Source organism: Rhinoderma darwinii, chromosome 4 (assembly GCF_050947455.1).
Source record: "Rhinoderma darwinii isolate aRhiDar2 chromosome 4, aRhiDar2.hap1, whole genome shotgun sequence".
NCBI classification, from domain to species: domain Eukaryota; kingdom Metazoa; phylum Chordata; class Amphibia; order Anura; family Rhinodermatidae; genus Rhinoderma; species Rhinoderma darwinii.
Genome location: NC_134690.1, coordinates 273,539,561 through 273,555,881, shown reverse-complemented (window position 1 = coordinate 273,555,881; position 16,321 = coordinate 273,539,561). Strand labels below are relative to the sequence as shown.

The following is a 16,321-nucleotide window of genomic DNA, read 5'->3' as shown; positions in this document are numbered from 1 at the left end:
ATTATACTATATGGGGGTAGCTATGGGGGTATTGTACTGTGGTGGCAGCTATTTGGCATTATGCTGTGTGGGAGGCACTATGGGGTGTGTGGCGGTTCTGTGGGGCATTATACTGTGGGGAGGCACTATGGGAGCATGCTACTGTGTGGGCTGAACCGGTTGTGTATGGGCGGGGTAAGGAGCATAGCTTAAAAGGAAAAAAAAGCCGCTACACGCGCCGCATCGATTTTCCCTCTTTGCGATACTTGAAAGTTGGGAGTATGCAGAATGAGCAGTGGTTTAAATGAATAAATAACAAGTTATACTGAATCATTTGCTACAAAAATATTCATCAACCTGCTCATCTACTCTATAACATGACCGCGCCGCCTGTGTAGCTCCACTGTAGCAGGCATGGTCAGAAGAGACCAGGCCTGCATCGCAAAAGGAGAGGATGGCGGGGGAATGGGATAAGTGAGTGTTTGTTGACGTGTGTGGCACTATTTACAGAGGGCACTGTGGCACTATCTACAGGGGTACCATCTACAGGGGTCAGTGTGTGGCACTATCTACAAGGAGCAGTGTTTGGCACTGTCTGCATGGGCACTTTGGTACTATCTACAGGGGGCACTGTGGTACTATCTACAGCAAACACTGGCACTATCTACAGGGGGCAGTGTGTTGCACTATCATCAGGGGGCACTGGGTGTGGCATCCTCTATGCTGGTTTTTATGCTACGACTAGTGGTCAGCATATATCCACTAGCCTAGAGCTTGTAATATAAAAGACTTGGCTGGTGGATACATGCAGACCAATACTCGTAGCGTAAAATCCAGAGGGAAGTTGGGGCGTTGCGATATTAACTTAGTTTAAAAAGTATGCATTTGCGCTATTTTGTATTTTTAGCCAGATCTGTGACAGAGGCCGCTAACAGAGCCTCCAATGCACAGTTGAAGGAAACCTCACTTTATTATATTTGTGATTAAGGCGCGATGCAGTGACGTAATTGCGCCTGTCTGCGCTGAGCTACTCATAGCACAGAGCAGAGGAACTGCGGAATCTCCTCCACTCGTCGTGAGAACAGGTCTAAGTAAGTATTTGTTTTATTATTTTTTTATTAGGCACTATGGGGCATTATATTGTATGGGGGCATGTATGTAAAAACAAAAGTTTGAGGAATAGTTTTTTTTCTTATTCCACCCCACAAATATTTTTTCCAAGTTTCCCACTACATTATATGGTATAATAAATGGTGCTCTGAAAATATACAACTAGTGCCGCAATAAAACAAGCCCTCATATGGCAATAGTGATGGAAAAATAAAAAAACATTATGACGTTTGGAAGGTGAGGAGGAAAAAAACGAAAGTGAAAATTCAAAAAATGGATGGGAAAGGGTTAAACATCTGTAGCTATATTCCTTTTCAATGCCATAGGCTTTATTTTATATCCGAAAAAATGGTGACAGGTCCTCTTTAAATCTATAGCGTTGTAAAGCACTAATCCATTGCATTGTGGGAGATGTAGTTTTTTTTTGTTGTTTTTTTAATGGATAAGACTACTGTACAGGAGCTGGTGGAGACACTATACTGAAAAGCATCACATACTATACAGTTGTAATAAGAAATATATCTATGTAAATAATTGTCGTAACAAATAACGTTGTAACGTAAACTCTTTCTGCCCACAATAAATATGGTGGATTACGTCTCATCAGCGGTACGTATGCCTTTTGCCCTCACGCAAGTAGGCGGAGCCACGCGTGTCTGACTATAAATATGTGACGTGAGCGCATGTCTTTCTCTTTCCTTAGTGCAGTGGAGCAGGTTGGGTAAGTGATGGCGGGAGTGTGCGCCAGCTTCGTGGAGCTTACAATCTGTAGGTTATCTTTCACATCCCGCCCTCCCTGACTCTGGGAACAGCGGCGGCGTCATGAGCGCAGCTAACGCATCTCGTTTATGTCTGTATTGCAGCGGATTAACGCCGAACATCCATTAGACATCAAGGATGGCCGAGGAAGGGTGAGTTGTCTATGCGGATTCCTATTACTGCTGTTATGTTGAGGCCGCTGTGATCCCTTCTGCACTGCTGGACGTGTAGTGGCATAGGAAGGTGGCACTGATGCCATTCTGTAATAGCGGTTGATTGGTTTATTGGCAAGTCAATGAGCTTCTGCGTTAGACCTTTTACTACTGCGTTAAAAAAACAGATTTTGCAGCCACAGTAACTGATTTAAATAGCCAATTCTCTCTCCCCCCCCCCCCCCCCCCCCTCCACGCTTGACCTGTAAGTCCCAGGTACCTAATGAGCCAGGCTACTAGTCCCTTACTCTGTTTTATATTGATCTGACTGTTGCTTCCTTTAAAGAGGCTCTGTCACTATATTATGTGCCCTATATCCTACATAATGTGATCGGTGCTGTAATGTGGATTACAGCAGTTTTTGTTTTTTTTTTATTTAGAAAAACTATCATTTTTGATGGAGTTATGACCTATATTAGATTATACTAATGAGTTTCTTAATGAACAACTGGGTGTGTTTTACTTTTTGGCCAAGTGGGTGTTGTACAGAGAAGTGTGTGACGCTGATCAGCGTCATACACTTATCTCCATTCATTTGCTCTGCAGATAGTGATATGGCTATATCTGCCACATAAGCACACTATAACGTTACTGCAGTGTCCCGACAATGAATATACATTACCTCCAGCCAGGACGTCATGTGTATTCAGAATCCTGACCACTTCTCTGATTTTCAGCACAGCAGGTGTAGTCTCGTGAGATTACGCTGTAAGCTGTCATTTACAGTATGATCTCGCTGTGCTGTTCTGTAGCGTCTCTGTGATTTACGGAAGTGGTCAGGAGAATGAATACACATCACGTCCTGACTGTAGGTAACGTATATTCATTTTCAGGGCGGGCAGGGTATAAGCAGACAATGAACGGTGCTGACATTGAGGAGGCTGTGATCCACTTCTGGTGTAGACCCAGGTTTGAGGCATCCTATTGGTCCACAGCCTCAATGCCAGCACAGTTCATTCTCTGCTTCTATTGCAACACCCGCACCATTTACTTCACTTTCATGCTATTCCTCCGTGCTTGTGCGCTGCTTGCCCTTTTTGGGGCGGCCAGCGTATGAGCACTTATGAATAGCATGAAAGCAAAGTAAATGGTGCTGGTGTCGCAATAGAAGCAGAGAATGAACGGTGCTGGCATTGAGGCTGTGGATCAATAGGATGCCTCAAACCTGGGGCTTCTGATGTATACCTGGGTTTGAGGCATCCTATTGGTCCACAGCCTCAATGCCTGCCCCATTCAGGATCCAATAATGCCCACCCCATTTTCTTTGTCCTTTAAAGGGAATGTGTTGCCAGAAAAACATGTTTTTTTTTTCAAATTTAAACATTTAGTGTGTGGGTGATTAAACATTGTTCAAATTTTTTTTTTTTTTTTGGCACGAGCCAGGAAATATTATAAATTATTTCTAATTTATAATACTACCCATTTTTTGCCACTAGATGGGGCTGTTCCCAAATTGCAGCATTGCAACATTGGGTTAAAAGCCCTCGCTCTAGTGAGCTCTCAGCATCCACCCCTCCTTTATCCTGGCTAGTGCCGGGATAAACGAGGGGTTTGAAAGGTTTAACCTCCTACACTGTGTGTCGCCATTTTTTGAGGTAACCCACAGTGTAGTAGGTTTACATACAGTAGTAAACACACACAAACACTAACATACATTGAAATCTCTTACCTGCTCCTGCCGCCGCGGCTCCCTCCGGCCCGTTTGCTGCCGCTGTTCCATGTGCACAAGTCCGGAAGCCGCGACCGGAAGTAGTAATATTACTGTCCGGCCGCGACTTCCGGTCCACAGGAAAATGGCGCCGGACGGCGCCAATTTCGAATAGGACTGTGTGGGAGCGGCGCATGCGCAGTTCCCACACAGACGCCGTACACGGCAGTCAATGGGACGGGAGCCGTTCGCAGTCCCTATGGGACTGTGGCTGCCGTATTCCATGTCTGTGTGTGTCGTTAATCGACACACACAGAAATGGAACAAAAAATGGCAGCCCCCATAGGGAAGAAAAAGTGTAAAAATAAGAAACAGTAAAACACAAACACACAAATGAATATAAACGTTTTTATTAAAGCACTAACATCTTTAACATATAAAAAAATTATTTGCGATGACACTGTTCCTTTAAGAAAACTGCTTGTGCAGTGCCCATAGAAAAAACTTGGTGTCCCTGGAAAACGCCTTTAAACCCTGTTCACATCTGTGTTGGGCTGGTCTTCTACCTCAGAGGAGCAGTACAAGGGAATACTGAAAGCAACTGTTCCATTGGACCATGGACACCGGTGGCTGATGGCACCCATTGACTTTATTGTCTTTTGGTGTGCGTGGTTTTACCAGAAATAGCTCAGCATGCTGCACTATTTCTGGTAATCCCTGCCAGATCTGCGACAGAGGCCTTTAACGGAGCCTCCAGTGCGGATATAAAAAGGCATTGCATTAGTTTTTTTAATTTCTCAGTCATGCAAGTTTCATGATCTAAAAAATGTTTAATTCCCATGGTTGCAAGTGCCACTGAGGTGGGACTTGATGTGCAGATGCTGCATGCCTTGTTCCTTTTATCTGAGTCTGTAGCCATCTCCTGGTTGGCTGCTAGAGCTGTCACTCAGATAAAATTGCCACTTTGTACTACTGCGCTGGGGAATGGTCATGGAACTTGCATGACTTAGGTTAGTATAGTGGATGGATTTTTAATATAAACTGCTGTCAACTTCCCTTTAACTGGTTCTCTACTGCCCACAGTGTTTATATGGTGGGTGGTCCAGGTACTTAAAGCCTTCACCATAGTATATCTACTGTGCAGGCTTTAATTGGCTGCCTTGGTGATCTAACTAGACCCAGCATATTCCTGACAGTGACAGACAACAAGGCTGATTTCCCTTAAGATCCCCCCCATAGGTTTTGAATTAAAAGTAAAATAAAGTTCAAATAAACTAAATACACATGAAATACCAATCCCCAAAAAATCCCCCTGCCAATCCATGTTTTAGCACTAGCCCTGACCCAATTACCTTGAAGACATAACGTGTCTTTTTTTACGGTAGGCCATGACAATCCCAAATAAAAGCTGTATTTTAGGGTGAAAAAGTTTTTGGGTTTCTTTCGTCAAACTAAGCCTAAGGCGGGATTCACACGACCGGGTCGTTCCCGAGCCCGAGTGTCGGCCGGTAAAATCGGCCATTTTGCCCCGCTGGTTTGCATTAAGTTTTGCATCCGGGCCGGACAGTGACATCAGCGGCAACTCCTGAAGGGGAATCCCCATGTGTTCGGGGATTCCGCTTCAGGAGTTTCCCCTGATGTCACTGCCCAGATATGGACAGAGACATCAAGCGCTCTGTCCAGGAGCGGAATCCCCGAAAACACGGGGATTCCGCTCCTTCAAGGAGCTAAAGTGCGGCTAGCACATAGCAGAGCGGGGAGATACCTCCCCGCTCTGCTATAGTGGCGTCGCTACAGTTGTAGCAACCACAGCAGCAGCTGCTAGCGGCGCCATCGAAGGTGTCGCCGGGCCAGGGTGCTTTTCAAGCAGGGGAAGGGAGCCAGCGCAGCGCTCCCTTCCACCTGCTGTACACCCCGGCCCTGCCACACAGTGTACAGCGATGCCATTCGTCAGAATGGCATCAACTGCTCCTCACATGCACTCTGCGCTGTGAGGAGGAGGAGATAGAGCGCAAGCTCCGGAAAACCCGGCCATCACTCGGGACACCTCGGTGATGGCCGTGTATTACCCGGCCCCATAGACTTCTATGGGGGCCGGGTACCCGGGCGAAGATAGAGCATGTCCTATTTTGACAGCCGGTTTTCCCGGCCGTCAAAAAATCGGTCGTGTGAATAGCCCCATTAGGGGTCTATTATTCCTAATGCAGCCGGGTGCCGGCCGATTTATGAATGGCCGGCACCCGGCCGGGAAACCCTGCCGTGTGAATGAGGCCTAAAAATGGCAAAGACTTGTATAAAAACGATGAAAAAAAACTTCTCAAATCCTGTTGCTAGCCCAATAAATAGTTGTTATATAGCAGTTTAACGCGTGCTAAATATGAATAATGGCCTGTTCATATCAGCGTTGCCAGTCTTAAGAGTTCAGTTTCCCTCACCATTGATGTCAATCATGACTGCAGCGTTGCTAATGTTTTTTTTTTGTTTTTTTTTGTCACTGTTGTGACAGTGTTCCGTTCTTGACTGAATCAATAGCGCAGTCAACTGCTATTGATTCTGTCATAACGGTGACAAACGAAAACCTTTAGCAACATTTGTCACCATGGAGATCAATGGTGAGGGAAACTGAAGCGACAGGTTCAGTTTGCCTTTCCGTTGAGGGGTTAACCCAACGGAAACCTCCGACGGGACCCCTCAACGGAATGGCAATGCTGATGTGAACACAGCCTATTCTCTGCCTGGTCCTGAAGGCTCAAAATGGCCCTGTCCTGAACCGGTTAGGTCTTTATTTAGCAATATTCCTGTATCTTAGAACCTTCTGCTGTCTTAGGGCCACAGTACAGTGTCCACCTTCTCTTGCACCATGGATACCCAATGACGTGTAACAAACCATTACGTTTCTAAACTGTATTCACCATGATTTTAATTGTCTTGCAGCATTTCTGCTGGAGGTGTAATGGATATCAACACCGCTCTTCAAGAAGTGCTTAAGACCGCACTAATACATGATGGCCTGGCTCGTGGTATTCGCGAGGCTGCTAAGGCCCTTGACAAGTAAGTTAAGATTTTTCTTCATTAACCAAAATTCCCAAATGATGCACTATCCTGGGGAACACTTAGTCATTGAGGAGAATTTTTATTTTTTTTGTTTTTTTTTTTCTGTACACAGGTAATTTTTTTGAACTCTAGTTTATTTTCAATAAAAAAAATATTAATTTCACACTTTTACTTGTCCACCTTAGGGGTCCTGAACCAGTTATCGTTTGATCCCTTGCGTGATATACTGCAATACTAGTGTATTGCAGTATATCGTTACACTGGCACTCTACCGCGAAGCCGGAGGCAGGGCTACATAGAAGAACAAAGATCAGGCAACACAATCGAGGGCAACTATGGTTGTCATGGCAGCCTGGGGACTAATGAAGGCCCCAGGTTTTCCGTCTGTCTGCCTCCGCTAAGCCATGCTTTGCCTCTAGCAGGGCTTGGCAGAAGCCTGTAAAAATGGCAATATACTGCAATACATTCATATTGCAGCGCACTGTATTTTTGGTTCAAGTCCCCCTAGGGGAACTAATTAAATGTGTAATAGTTTGATACATTTTCAAGAGTAAGAAATAAAGTTCAATCCCCCCCCTCCCAACACAATGTGAAAAATAAAATAAAATTGGTATCGCTGGGTACATAAGTCAGAATTATTACAATATATAATTATGTAACTCGCATGGTGAACGGCATAAAATTTTTTTTTTTAAACTCCAGCATTGTTTTTGGTCACCTTGGCACTAAAATTATCAAATAGTATATACCAAAAAATGGCGCCAGTAAACTTCACACCGCTCAATTGATGAGAAAATCTGAGTTATGGCGCTCAGAATATGGTAAATTATATATATATATATATATATATATTTTTTGTTCTCTAAATCTTGGGTGCATCATATAGTCCAAAAAATACGGTAACCTGTTTTTTCGATCTGGTGTCAGTTTATATTTTGTGAAGACCACACTTGTTAATATAGCCTATTGGAGCATTTGATGTTAGAGTGGGTCCTCCGCTCATGACCCCTCTAAGCCAAAATGAAGAGCCACTCTAGACCTGAGCCTTTCATCTGAATAGCTGGGATTACTACTTTAGTTTGCTGTTTGTTTTTGTCCAAACTGTTCTGGTTTGCAGCAAAAACCATGTTTAAACCCAGCTTTGTAAATTTCCTTTGAAGTGGCCACTGCAGGGGATATGTCATCTAGCGGGGAGGATGGGAAGGTTTAAGCTGCCTACGAGAAAATGCTACAGCGCTTGAATGATGATTTGATTTCTTAGTCGGATACCCCTTCACTCTGTATGAGTGAGAACCTTTAACTGACAAGCCTGATAATCTACTAGTGTGAAAAGAATGGAAATCTGTCGCTGCTGATGTAGTTTTATTTTTTATATATTTTTTCTTAGACGCCAAGCTCACCTGTGCGTCCTGTCTTCAAACTGCGATGAGCCGATGTACGTGAAACTAGTTGAGGCTCTGTGTGCTGAGCATCAGATCAATCTGATCAAGGTGAGTGACCTATTCCTCCGCTCCACATACTGTTGGATACTAGAAGAGCTGTAACACGTCATGACTAAGCGTTCGTTTTATAAATTCGCTCCGATAAAATGCTTAATTCTCATCCCTTTGTGAAATGCTGTACCGGATGATTATTTGGCTCCCTCTACTGAATGTTGTGAGGCTATATGCCTTCATGTTACCCAATTTCTTCTGAGTTAGACGTGAGTGATCACTTGACTTTATTTTGGTGAGGGTTACTAAAATGAGGATTGTCTTGCAGGTTGATGACAGCAAGAAGCTTGGCGAGTGGGTGGGTCTCTGTAAGATTGACAGAGAAGGAAAGCCCCGCAAGGTGGTTGGCTGCAGCTGTGTGGTTGTCAAGGTAAGCAGGAGTTGATGGCAGTAAATGTACATTGGTGGTTTTTCTCAGCCGCCTTATATATAGGCCATTGTTCACACAGTGCAGGCTTGCTTCAGGCTTTGCATTCATTTTTAAGCAAACTGGAATTGGGTCCATGAATTCTGCTCTGTATGAATAAGGCCTAAGGTGGGGTTTACACTTTATGGACTTTTTGCAGATCTCAACCTTTTGAATTGCAAAGGGTAACATCTTCTAAAAATGTACAGCACCTTCGCGACGTGTGAACTCAACCATAGTGGTTTACCTTTTTATAAACCGGATTGTGTTCTGCGCCATCGTTTATCTTCTGCCAAACTAATTGTGTTTTGCGGATGTTTAAGTGTGGTGGCAAGAATAAAGCCATCGCACGAGCCTTGGGGTCTTCATGTGGCACTTAAGGTCCCTGAAAATGGCTACAAGATTAGAAAGGGCTTGCTTTAAAATGTGTTCCATATTTATACTTATTAGTGCCAGCTTCAAAACCCTCCATAATGTGCTTTTTTTTTCTTTTAAGGACTATGGCAAGGAATCCCAGGCCAAAGATGTCATCGAAGAGTACTTCAAGTGCAAGAAATAAACATCTGAATAAAAGTTTTGAACTTGAGTAGCGTTGTGGCTTAATTCTCCTCTTGGTGTGGTTCAATTGGGGAAAACATGCACTGCGTAATCTGTATTCCTTTAAAGGGGCATTACATAGTATGTCTTAAGTGTATCATCACTATGCAAGGCCTTACTGGTGAAGTGGATGTGCACATGCACAGCTTTCTCCTTTACCTTCAATGGGAGTTGAAGGGTTTTTCCATGAATGATATCCACAGGGTAAGTGTTAAATATATATTTCCTAGGAGACCCACCTATGGGACCCTCACAGATTAGTAGAACATGGGTCCAGAGTTTCCTCTACCTTTTGAATGGAGAGGCAGTACATATTCTCGACTGCTCCCTCACCATGGTGTGAAGGTACAAGGGTCTTGGGTGTGTGATTCTGTGTGGCTACATGGCTATAACCGATCCTATGGATGGGTAATAAATGACATTTGTTGGGAAACCTAATTAAGCAAATAATACAGCAAGTGTGCTTGGCTGTTTCCTTAACACATGTCAAAGTGAATGGGAACTGTTTACATGCACTGCTACTACACCTACGTTCATTTGTTTGGATCTGCTGGGTATGTACTTGACAAAGGTGTAGCTGGCGTCTCCTGGTTACCTTACTTAACGTATATTTCTGACATTCTGTCAAGTTTCTGGGGTGGGTATACTCTTAATGCTAGCTGTGCTAGTATACTCTAGCAGCAAGAAGTGCAATATTCATTTGAAGCTGGTACTAGTTGAGTATTACAGAAACAGCTGATTTTTTTTATTCAAGGAATTTCTCGAACGGTGGTTGAGTCTAGCAAACGATCTTTTGCTCCCTGTTCTGACCTTTGAAGAGACTTGCCAATCTGTTACCCAATTTCTCTGAGAAGCCATCAATTTAAGTCCATTCGCTGTTTATATCATGCCAACATTTTACAGCACTGTACAGTTGCTGTCACGATTTACATCTGTTCCTAATGGCGTTCACAACCTAATTTTCCCCTTTCTATTTTGTAGAAGTGTAATTAAAGAGGCTGTCACCAGATTATCAAATCCCCATCTCCTATTGAATCTGATCGGTGCAGCAATGTAGATAACAGCAAAGTATATATTTGTAATTTTTTTTGAAAAACAATCATTTTTGCCCAAGTTATGAGCAATTTTATATTTATTCAAATTACAGTTTCAATGGACAACTGGGCGTGTATTGTTTTTACCAACTGGGTGTGTATTGTGTTTTTACCAACTGGGCGTGTATTGTGTTTTTACCAACTGGGCATGTATTGTGTTTTTACCAACTGGGCATAGTGAATAGAAGTGTATGACTCTGACAAATCAGAAGCATAGTAAGCTCACTAGAGACTAGCATATTACCTTCTCGGACGGCTGGGGCTGATGTATCTTCTCTGACCGACGCCAAGGTTGAAGGACCTGTGCGTGACATCACGCTGTGTCTGCAGTGAAAGAAGCTGGGTGGGAGCGATAAATGCATGACGCTGATTTGTCAGCGTCATACACTTCTATTCACAACGCCCAGTTGGTAAAAATGCAATACACACCCAGTTGGTAATTGAAAAGCTCATTTGCATAAATAAAATTGCTCAACTTGGGCAAAAATGATCGTTTTTAAAAACAACAACATTGCTGTTATCTACATTGCAGCGCCGATCAGATTCAATAGGAGATAGGGATTTGATAATCTGGTGACAGCCTCTTTAACCTATTGGTAGGATTTTTGGCGTATGGGAGGAAAGCCATGCAAACTCTCAAACAAAGGCAAACTGAAAGTTTGCATTAGGAACAGGTTTTTTGCAGATTGGCTGTTTTGCTATTAACTAGCCAATGTTTACTGCCAGCTTGAGGCGATCTGAAATGGACCTTGATCACAGTGCATATTCTGCATGTAGTTTTGCAGGAACTAAATATCTTTAGATGCCATTCCTAAGGCTCCTTTCTTGAATCCAATTCTGGCTTTGGACTAGAAAAATCTGCTCTGAACAACTTTTTTTTTTTTGGTCATTCTTTATAAATCCAAAGGATCGGTTACCCCTAGAAGAACATCTCCTTTTAATATGGTGCTGTACAAAAGCAATATTTGTCAAGTTCTTAACCGGTTAAGGACTAGGCTGTTTTACAGCTAAATGACCAGAGCAAATGTCACAATTTTGCTATGCGCTTCTTTAGATGATTATAACTCTGCAGGTGAATAAAGTTCATCTTTGAATTTTACACTTTTTTTTTTAACGGACAGATAGGGCTTTGTTTTAGTGGCATTTGTCAGTATGTCTTTTTTTTTTTTCTTTCTAAAATGGGCAAAATTGGAAAAAAAAAATGCAAGAATTTAGCAATTGTGTCAGTTTATGATAGCATTTTTCACACACAGTATGCATAGACCACGGACAAAATTAATCTCCTTTCACCTTCTTCCACTTCTTCCACTTCTTCCACTTCTTCCACTTCTTCCACTTCTTCCACTTCTTCCACTTCTTCCACTTCTTCCACTTCTTCCACTTCTTCCACTTCTTCCACTTCTTCCACTTCTTCCACTTCTTCCACTTCTTCCACTTCTTCCACTTCTTCCACTTCTTCCCACACGGTATAGACCACGGCCAAAATTAATCTCTTTTCACATTCTGACACTTCTTCCACTTCTTCCCACACGGTATAGACCACGGCCAAAATTAATCTCTTTTCACATTCTGACACTTCTCCCACTTCTTCACACACGGTATAGACCACGGCCAAAATTAATCTCTTTTCACATTCTGACACTTCTCCCACTTCTTCACACACGGTATAGACCACGGCCAAAATTAATCTCTTTTCACATTCTGACACTTCTCCCACTTCTTCACACACGGTATAGACCACGGCCAAAATTAATCTCTTTTCACATTCTGACACTTCTCCCACTTCTTCACACACGGTATAGACCACGGCCAAAATTAATCTCTTTTCACATTCTGACACTTCTCCCACTTCTTCACACACGGTATAGACCACGGCCAAAATTAATCTCTTTTCACATTCTGACACTTCTCCTGGGCATGGGGATACCAAATACGTGGGCCTTATCACATAGAGATGTAGGAGGGTGGACGATAGAAGAAGCTTATTTCACAAATCGAGTTTTGTAAAACCAGCTTTAAAAAAAAAAAAAGCAAGAGTTTCTATAGTACTTCCAAAATATCTGCTCTTGAAGCAGAAATTCCAAAATATTCATCTAGGGGTATAATGGGAATTTATTTTTGGGGGTTTTCTAAAATAAGAAATTGCAGGTTTATGCAAATGGAGCTATCCAGCAGATGAACTTTAGAGAATATGCAAACATGACATCCACCCCACCCTTGGAGTAAAATCAGGGGACAAATATAAAAGTAATGTAGGGCAAATATATTTTCAAGAAATTAACTAAAATCTAATAATGTAGAACAGTGGTATTTTTTAAAACATGGCTCAATGCACAGGCCTGGTTATGAGGGACAGAAATATCGGGAATCTTTGCGGTGCCCGTCTTTTCTGCAGACGCGGCACTTTTTCTGGGGGTTGCTTCTGGTTGGTGTTGGGGGAATCCGACTGATGAAGTGTCTTTCAGTCAGTCGCGTGACATCCTCAGACTGGGGGCATTCTCGGGTGTCCTGAACATCAAAAATGAGGCCTTCAATAATTTTCTCCTGGAAATCCAGGTATGTGTCTCTGCCTCTGTTTTTTTTTTGTAGAGCACAAATGAGTTGTGGATGGCCACCTGTAACAAATAAATGGCCACTTTATTGTACCAGGTTTTTGTTTTTCGCTTTACTAAATAGGGCTGTAAAACCTGGTCGCTTAAATCCAACCCCCCATGTACTTGTTATATTCGAACACGCTCACTGGTTTGTGCTTGTCCGATGTTGCCCCCCTTTCCCTCACTGCCACTGTTCCTGCGGTATGAATCGTGCTTAGCACATACACGTCTTTGCGATCCCTGAACTTGACCGCCAGCAATTCCTCAGATGCATAAGCACAGGAGTCCCCCTTTACCATGCGCTTCCCCACTAATTGCTGTGGAAAACCAATTCTGTATTTGCGCATAGTACCACATGCCCCAGTCCTTGCAGCATGCAAATGCTTAAACGGGCACACTCGAATAAAAATTGTCGCAGCACAGGTGGTACCCCTTGTGAAGCAGAGGCTGCATTATCTCCCACACAATTTTGCTGCTGGTGGAAAGATCAGGGGGGCATCCAGGAACATTTATTGAGCGCTCCCGCCCTTCATAAATTCTGAAGGTGGTGGTATATCCTGACCCGCTTTCACACAATTTGTAGAGCTTAACGCCATATCTTGCCCTTTTGGAAGGTAGATATTGGCGAAGGCTAAGTCTGCCATGGAAGTTGAGGAGGGATTCGTTCACACTTACATTCTGCTCAGGGGTGTAGAGTTGCAGCAATAAATTATTCAGGGAATTTATTAGCGGTCTTATTTTGAACAACCGATCCCGGTTTGCATCGGTTCTGGGGGAGGGGCGGGCCTGTGCGTTGTCGTTGAAGTGGAGAAACCTCATTATTGTCTCATAACGAGACCTGGGCATTACTGCAGAATATACTGGGGTGGCTTGGGTGGGTCTTGTTGACCAGTAAGACCTAATGGAGGGCTTTTTGACAATACCCATATTTAGGGTGAGCCCCAAAAATGTTTTTAATTCCTGCAATTTGGTGGGTGTCCAATCTCTGGCATGGGTGGATGAAGGTTTCTGCCTTATATATTGAGTGGCATATAAATTTGTTTCGTGGACAATCTGATTTAGGATGTTGTCCGTTATAAATAAATGGAAGTAATCCATTTGGACAAAATTTGTATTGTCCACGGTTATGCCAGGAGTGGCAGTAAATCCGTGGATTCTAGGCCCAAAAGATGGGGCAGGTGCCCATATAAGAGCCTGGACTGGAGGGACCAGGCTGTCCCGTGCTACAGCGCTACTTGGCCCTGCGCTTTCATGTTCTGCAGTTTCAACTGCATCAGGGACAACGTCCCCTGAAGATGAACCTGAAGTGACGCTGTCATCGTCACTGCCCAAAACAGGTTCCATCTCTGACGCCATCTGTGATGCGGTCTCCGACTCAGACCACAGCATGGCGTATGCCTCCTCGGCGCTAAACAACTTCGTCGCCATAACGTCACTAACACAACAAATTTATTTTATTTTTTTTATAAAACACACAAACTAACTGGTATATATATCTACACTACCGCTAACAAAAATAAACCGCTATTGCTATATATATTATATATATATGTGGATATATATATAATTATATACTCCCTACCTGCCTGTTCTAATAGAATAAAAGAAAGAAAGGTAGATAGATAGAAAAAAAGATAGATGGATAGATAGATTGTATAGATAGATAGAAATCTATCTATACAGAGAATGTTTTACAGTGTAACACTTTTTTTTTCACTATTCTTCTGGCAGCAATTCTCTCGAGTCTCTTCTTCTCCTCAAACTGAAACAATGTTTGAGGAGAAGAAAAGAGGCAGGAGATTTGCTGCCAGAAAAGTCAAAATAAAACAAATGTGGTCGCTGTTTTCAGAGCGACCACATGTTCCGGGACCATCAGATTGGTCCCTGATACTCTGCCCAGTGCCCAGAGCTGTTGGTAACAGCGTGGGCACAGGGCTGTGTGCACGCGATCGCGTGCACACTGTTTTATACGCAGAAATGCATGTGATCGCTGTGATTGGTTGTTATAGCGATCACATGTTCAGGGGCCAAAAGATTGGCCCCTGACATTCTGCCCAGTGCCCATGGCTGTTAGCAACAGCCAGGGTATAGAGCTGTGTGCACGCGATCGCACGTGCACAGTCTCTGAAGTGCCGCCGTAATTAGTCTATACGGCGGACTTCAGAGACCCTGACCGCTGGCCGTATAAATACAGCCAGCTGTCGGGAACCTGTTAAAGAGCCTCTGTTGCCACATAAGTGTCCTGTCTCCTGCATAAGGTGACAGCAGTGCTTTTTATTTTTAAAAAAAATCTGTTTTTACCACTATTAATGATTTTAGATTTATGCTAATAAGTTGCTTAATGCCCAAGTGGGTGTACTTTTACTTTGGTCAGCGTCATACACTCCCCTGTACAACACCCACTTGGTCTAATCAGCCTCATGCACTCCCCTCCATTCATTTACTCAGCGCATAGGGATCCTGCTAGATCCTTATGTGCTGTCTTATACTTACACATTAACAATACTGAAGTGTTTAGACCGTGAATAGACATTCCACAGAATGTCTATTCGCAATCTCTGCACTTCGTTAGGCCTCATGCACACGACCGTATTTTTTCACACCCGTAAATACTGGCGTAAATACGGGTCCGGTGTCACACGTATTCCACCCGTTTTGCACCAGTATTTACGAACCCGTGCTCGTAAATATGGGTCCGGTGTCACACGTATTCCACCCGTATTTACGAGCACGTTTTTGGCAGCAAAATAGCACTGCACTAATCGGCAGCCCCTTCTCTCTATCAGTGCAGGATAGAGAGAAGGGACAGCCTTTTCTGTAATAAAAGTTAAAGAAATTCATACTTACCCGGCCGTTGTCTTGGTGACGCGTCCCTCTCTTCACATCCAGCCCGACATCCCTGGATGACGCGGCAGTCCATGTGACCGCTGCAGCCTGTGATTGACCTGTGATTGGCTGCAGCGGTCACATGGCCTGAAACGTCATCCAGGACGTCGGCCCGGATGTCGAGAGGGACGCGTCACCAAGGCAACGGGCGGGAGACCGGACTGGAGGAAGCAGGAAGTTGTCGGTAAGTATGAACGTATTTTATTTTTTACAGGATAGGGGATACATGTCTTGTTTATGGCAGAGCGGGGAGATACCTCCCGGCTCTGCCATAGTTTTCATTGTAGTCCCGGCGGTAGTTACGCCACTGGGCTGTGGCCTGCAGACCGGGTAGTCCCCTGACCTCGCCTCACCTCGCAACGCTCCCGTAATCACGGGTGAACACACGCAGCCACCCATGATTACGGGAGCCCCATAGACTTCTATGGGATGCCCGTGCTGTTATTACGGCATGAAATAGGGCATGTTCTATCTTTTTTAACGGCACGG

At 43.7% G+C, this 16,321-nt stretch overlaps 1 protein-coding gene and 1 non-coding gene across 2 annotated transcripts; both read left to right on the top strand.

Moving 5' to 3' along the window:
* Positions 1–1,756: 1,756 nt before the first annotated feature.
* On the top strand, positions 1,757–9,247 carry RPS12 (ribosomal protein S12). The gene is made up of 6 exons (XM_075862514.1): positions 1,757–1,810; positions 1,953–2,000; positions 6,643–6,759; positions 8,150–8,252; positions 8,524–8,625; positions 9,158–9,247. Exons 2-6 carry the CDS (start codon positions 1,987–1,989, stop codon positions 9,218–9,220), a joined length of 399 nt encoding a protein of 132 aa, XP_075718629.1. The 5' UTR covers positions 1,757–1,810; positions 1,953–1,986; the 3' UTR covers positions 9,221–9,247.
* LOC142646568 (small nucleolar RNA SNORD101) lies at positions 7,998–8,071 on the top strand. The gene has a single exon (XR_012847498.1). It is a non-coding gene; the product is annotated as a small nucleolar RNA SNORD101 (small nucleolar RNA).
* Positions 9,248–16,321: the final 7,074 nt, after the last annotated feature.

What these genes read in the sequence shown, in the direction of transcription:
- RPS12 (XM_075862514.1), top strand. An exon ending in GCTGCTAAGGCCCTTGACAA is followed by an intron (nt 6,760 to 8,149) that starts GTAAGTTAAGAT and finishes ATTTTTTCTTAG; the next exon opens with ACGCCAAGCTCACCTGTGCG. An exon ending in GCAGCTGTGTGGTTGTCAAG is followed by an intron (nt 8,626 to 9,157) that starts GTAAGCAGGAGT and finishes TTTTCTTTTAAG; the next exon opens with GACTATGGCAAGGAATCCCA.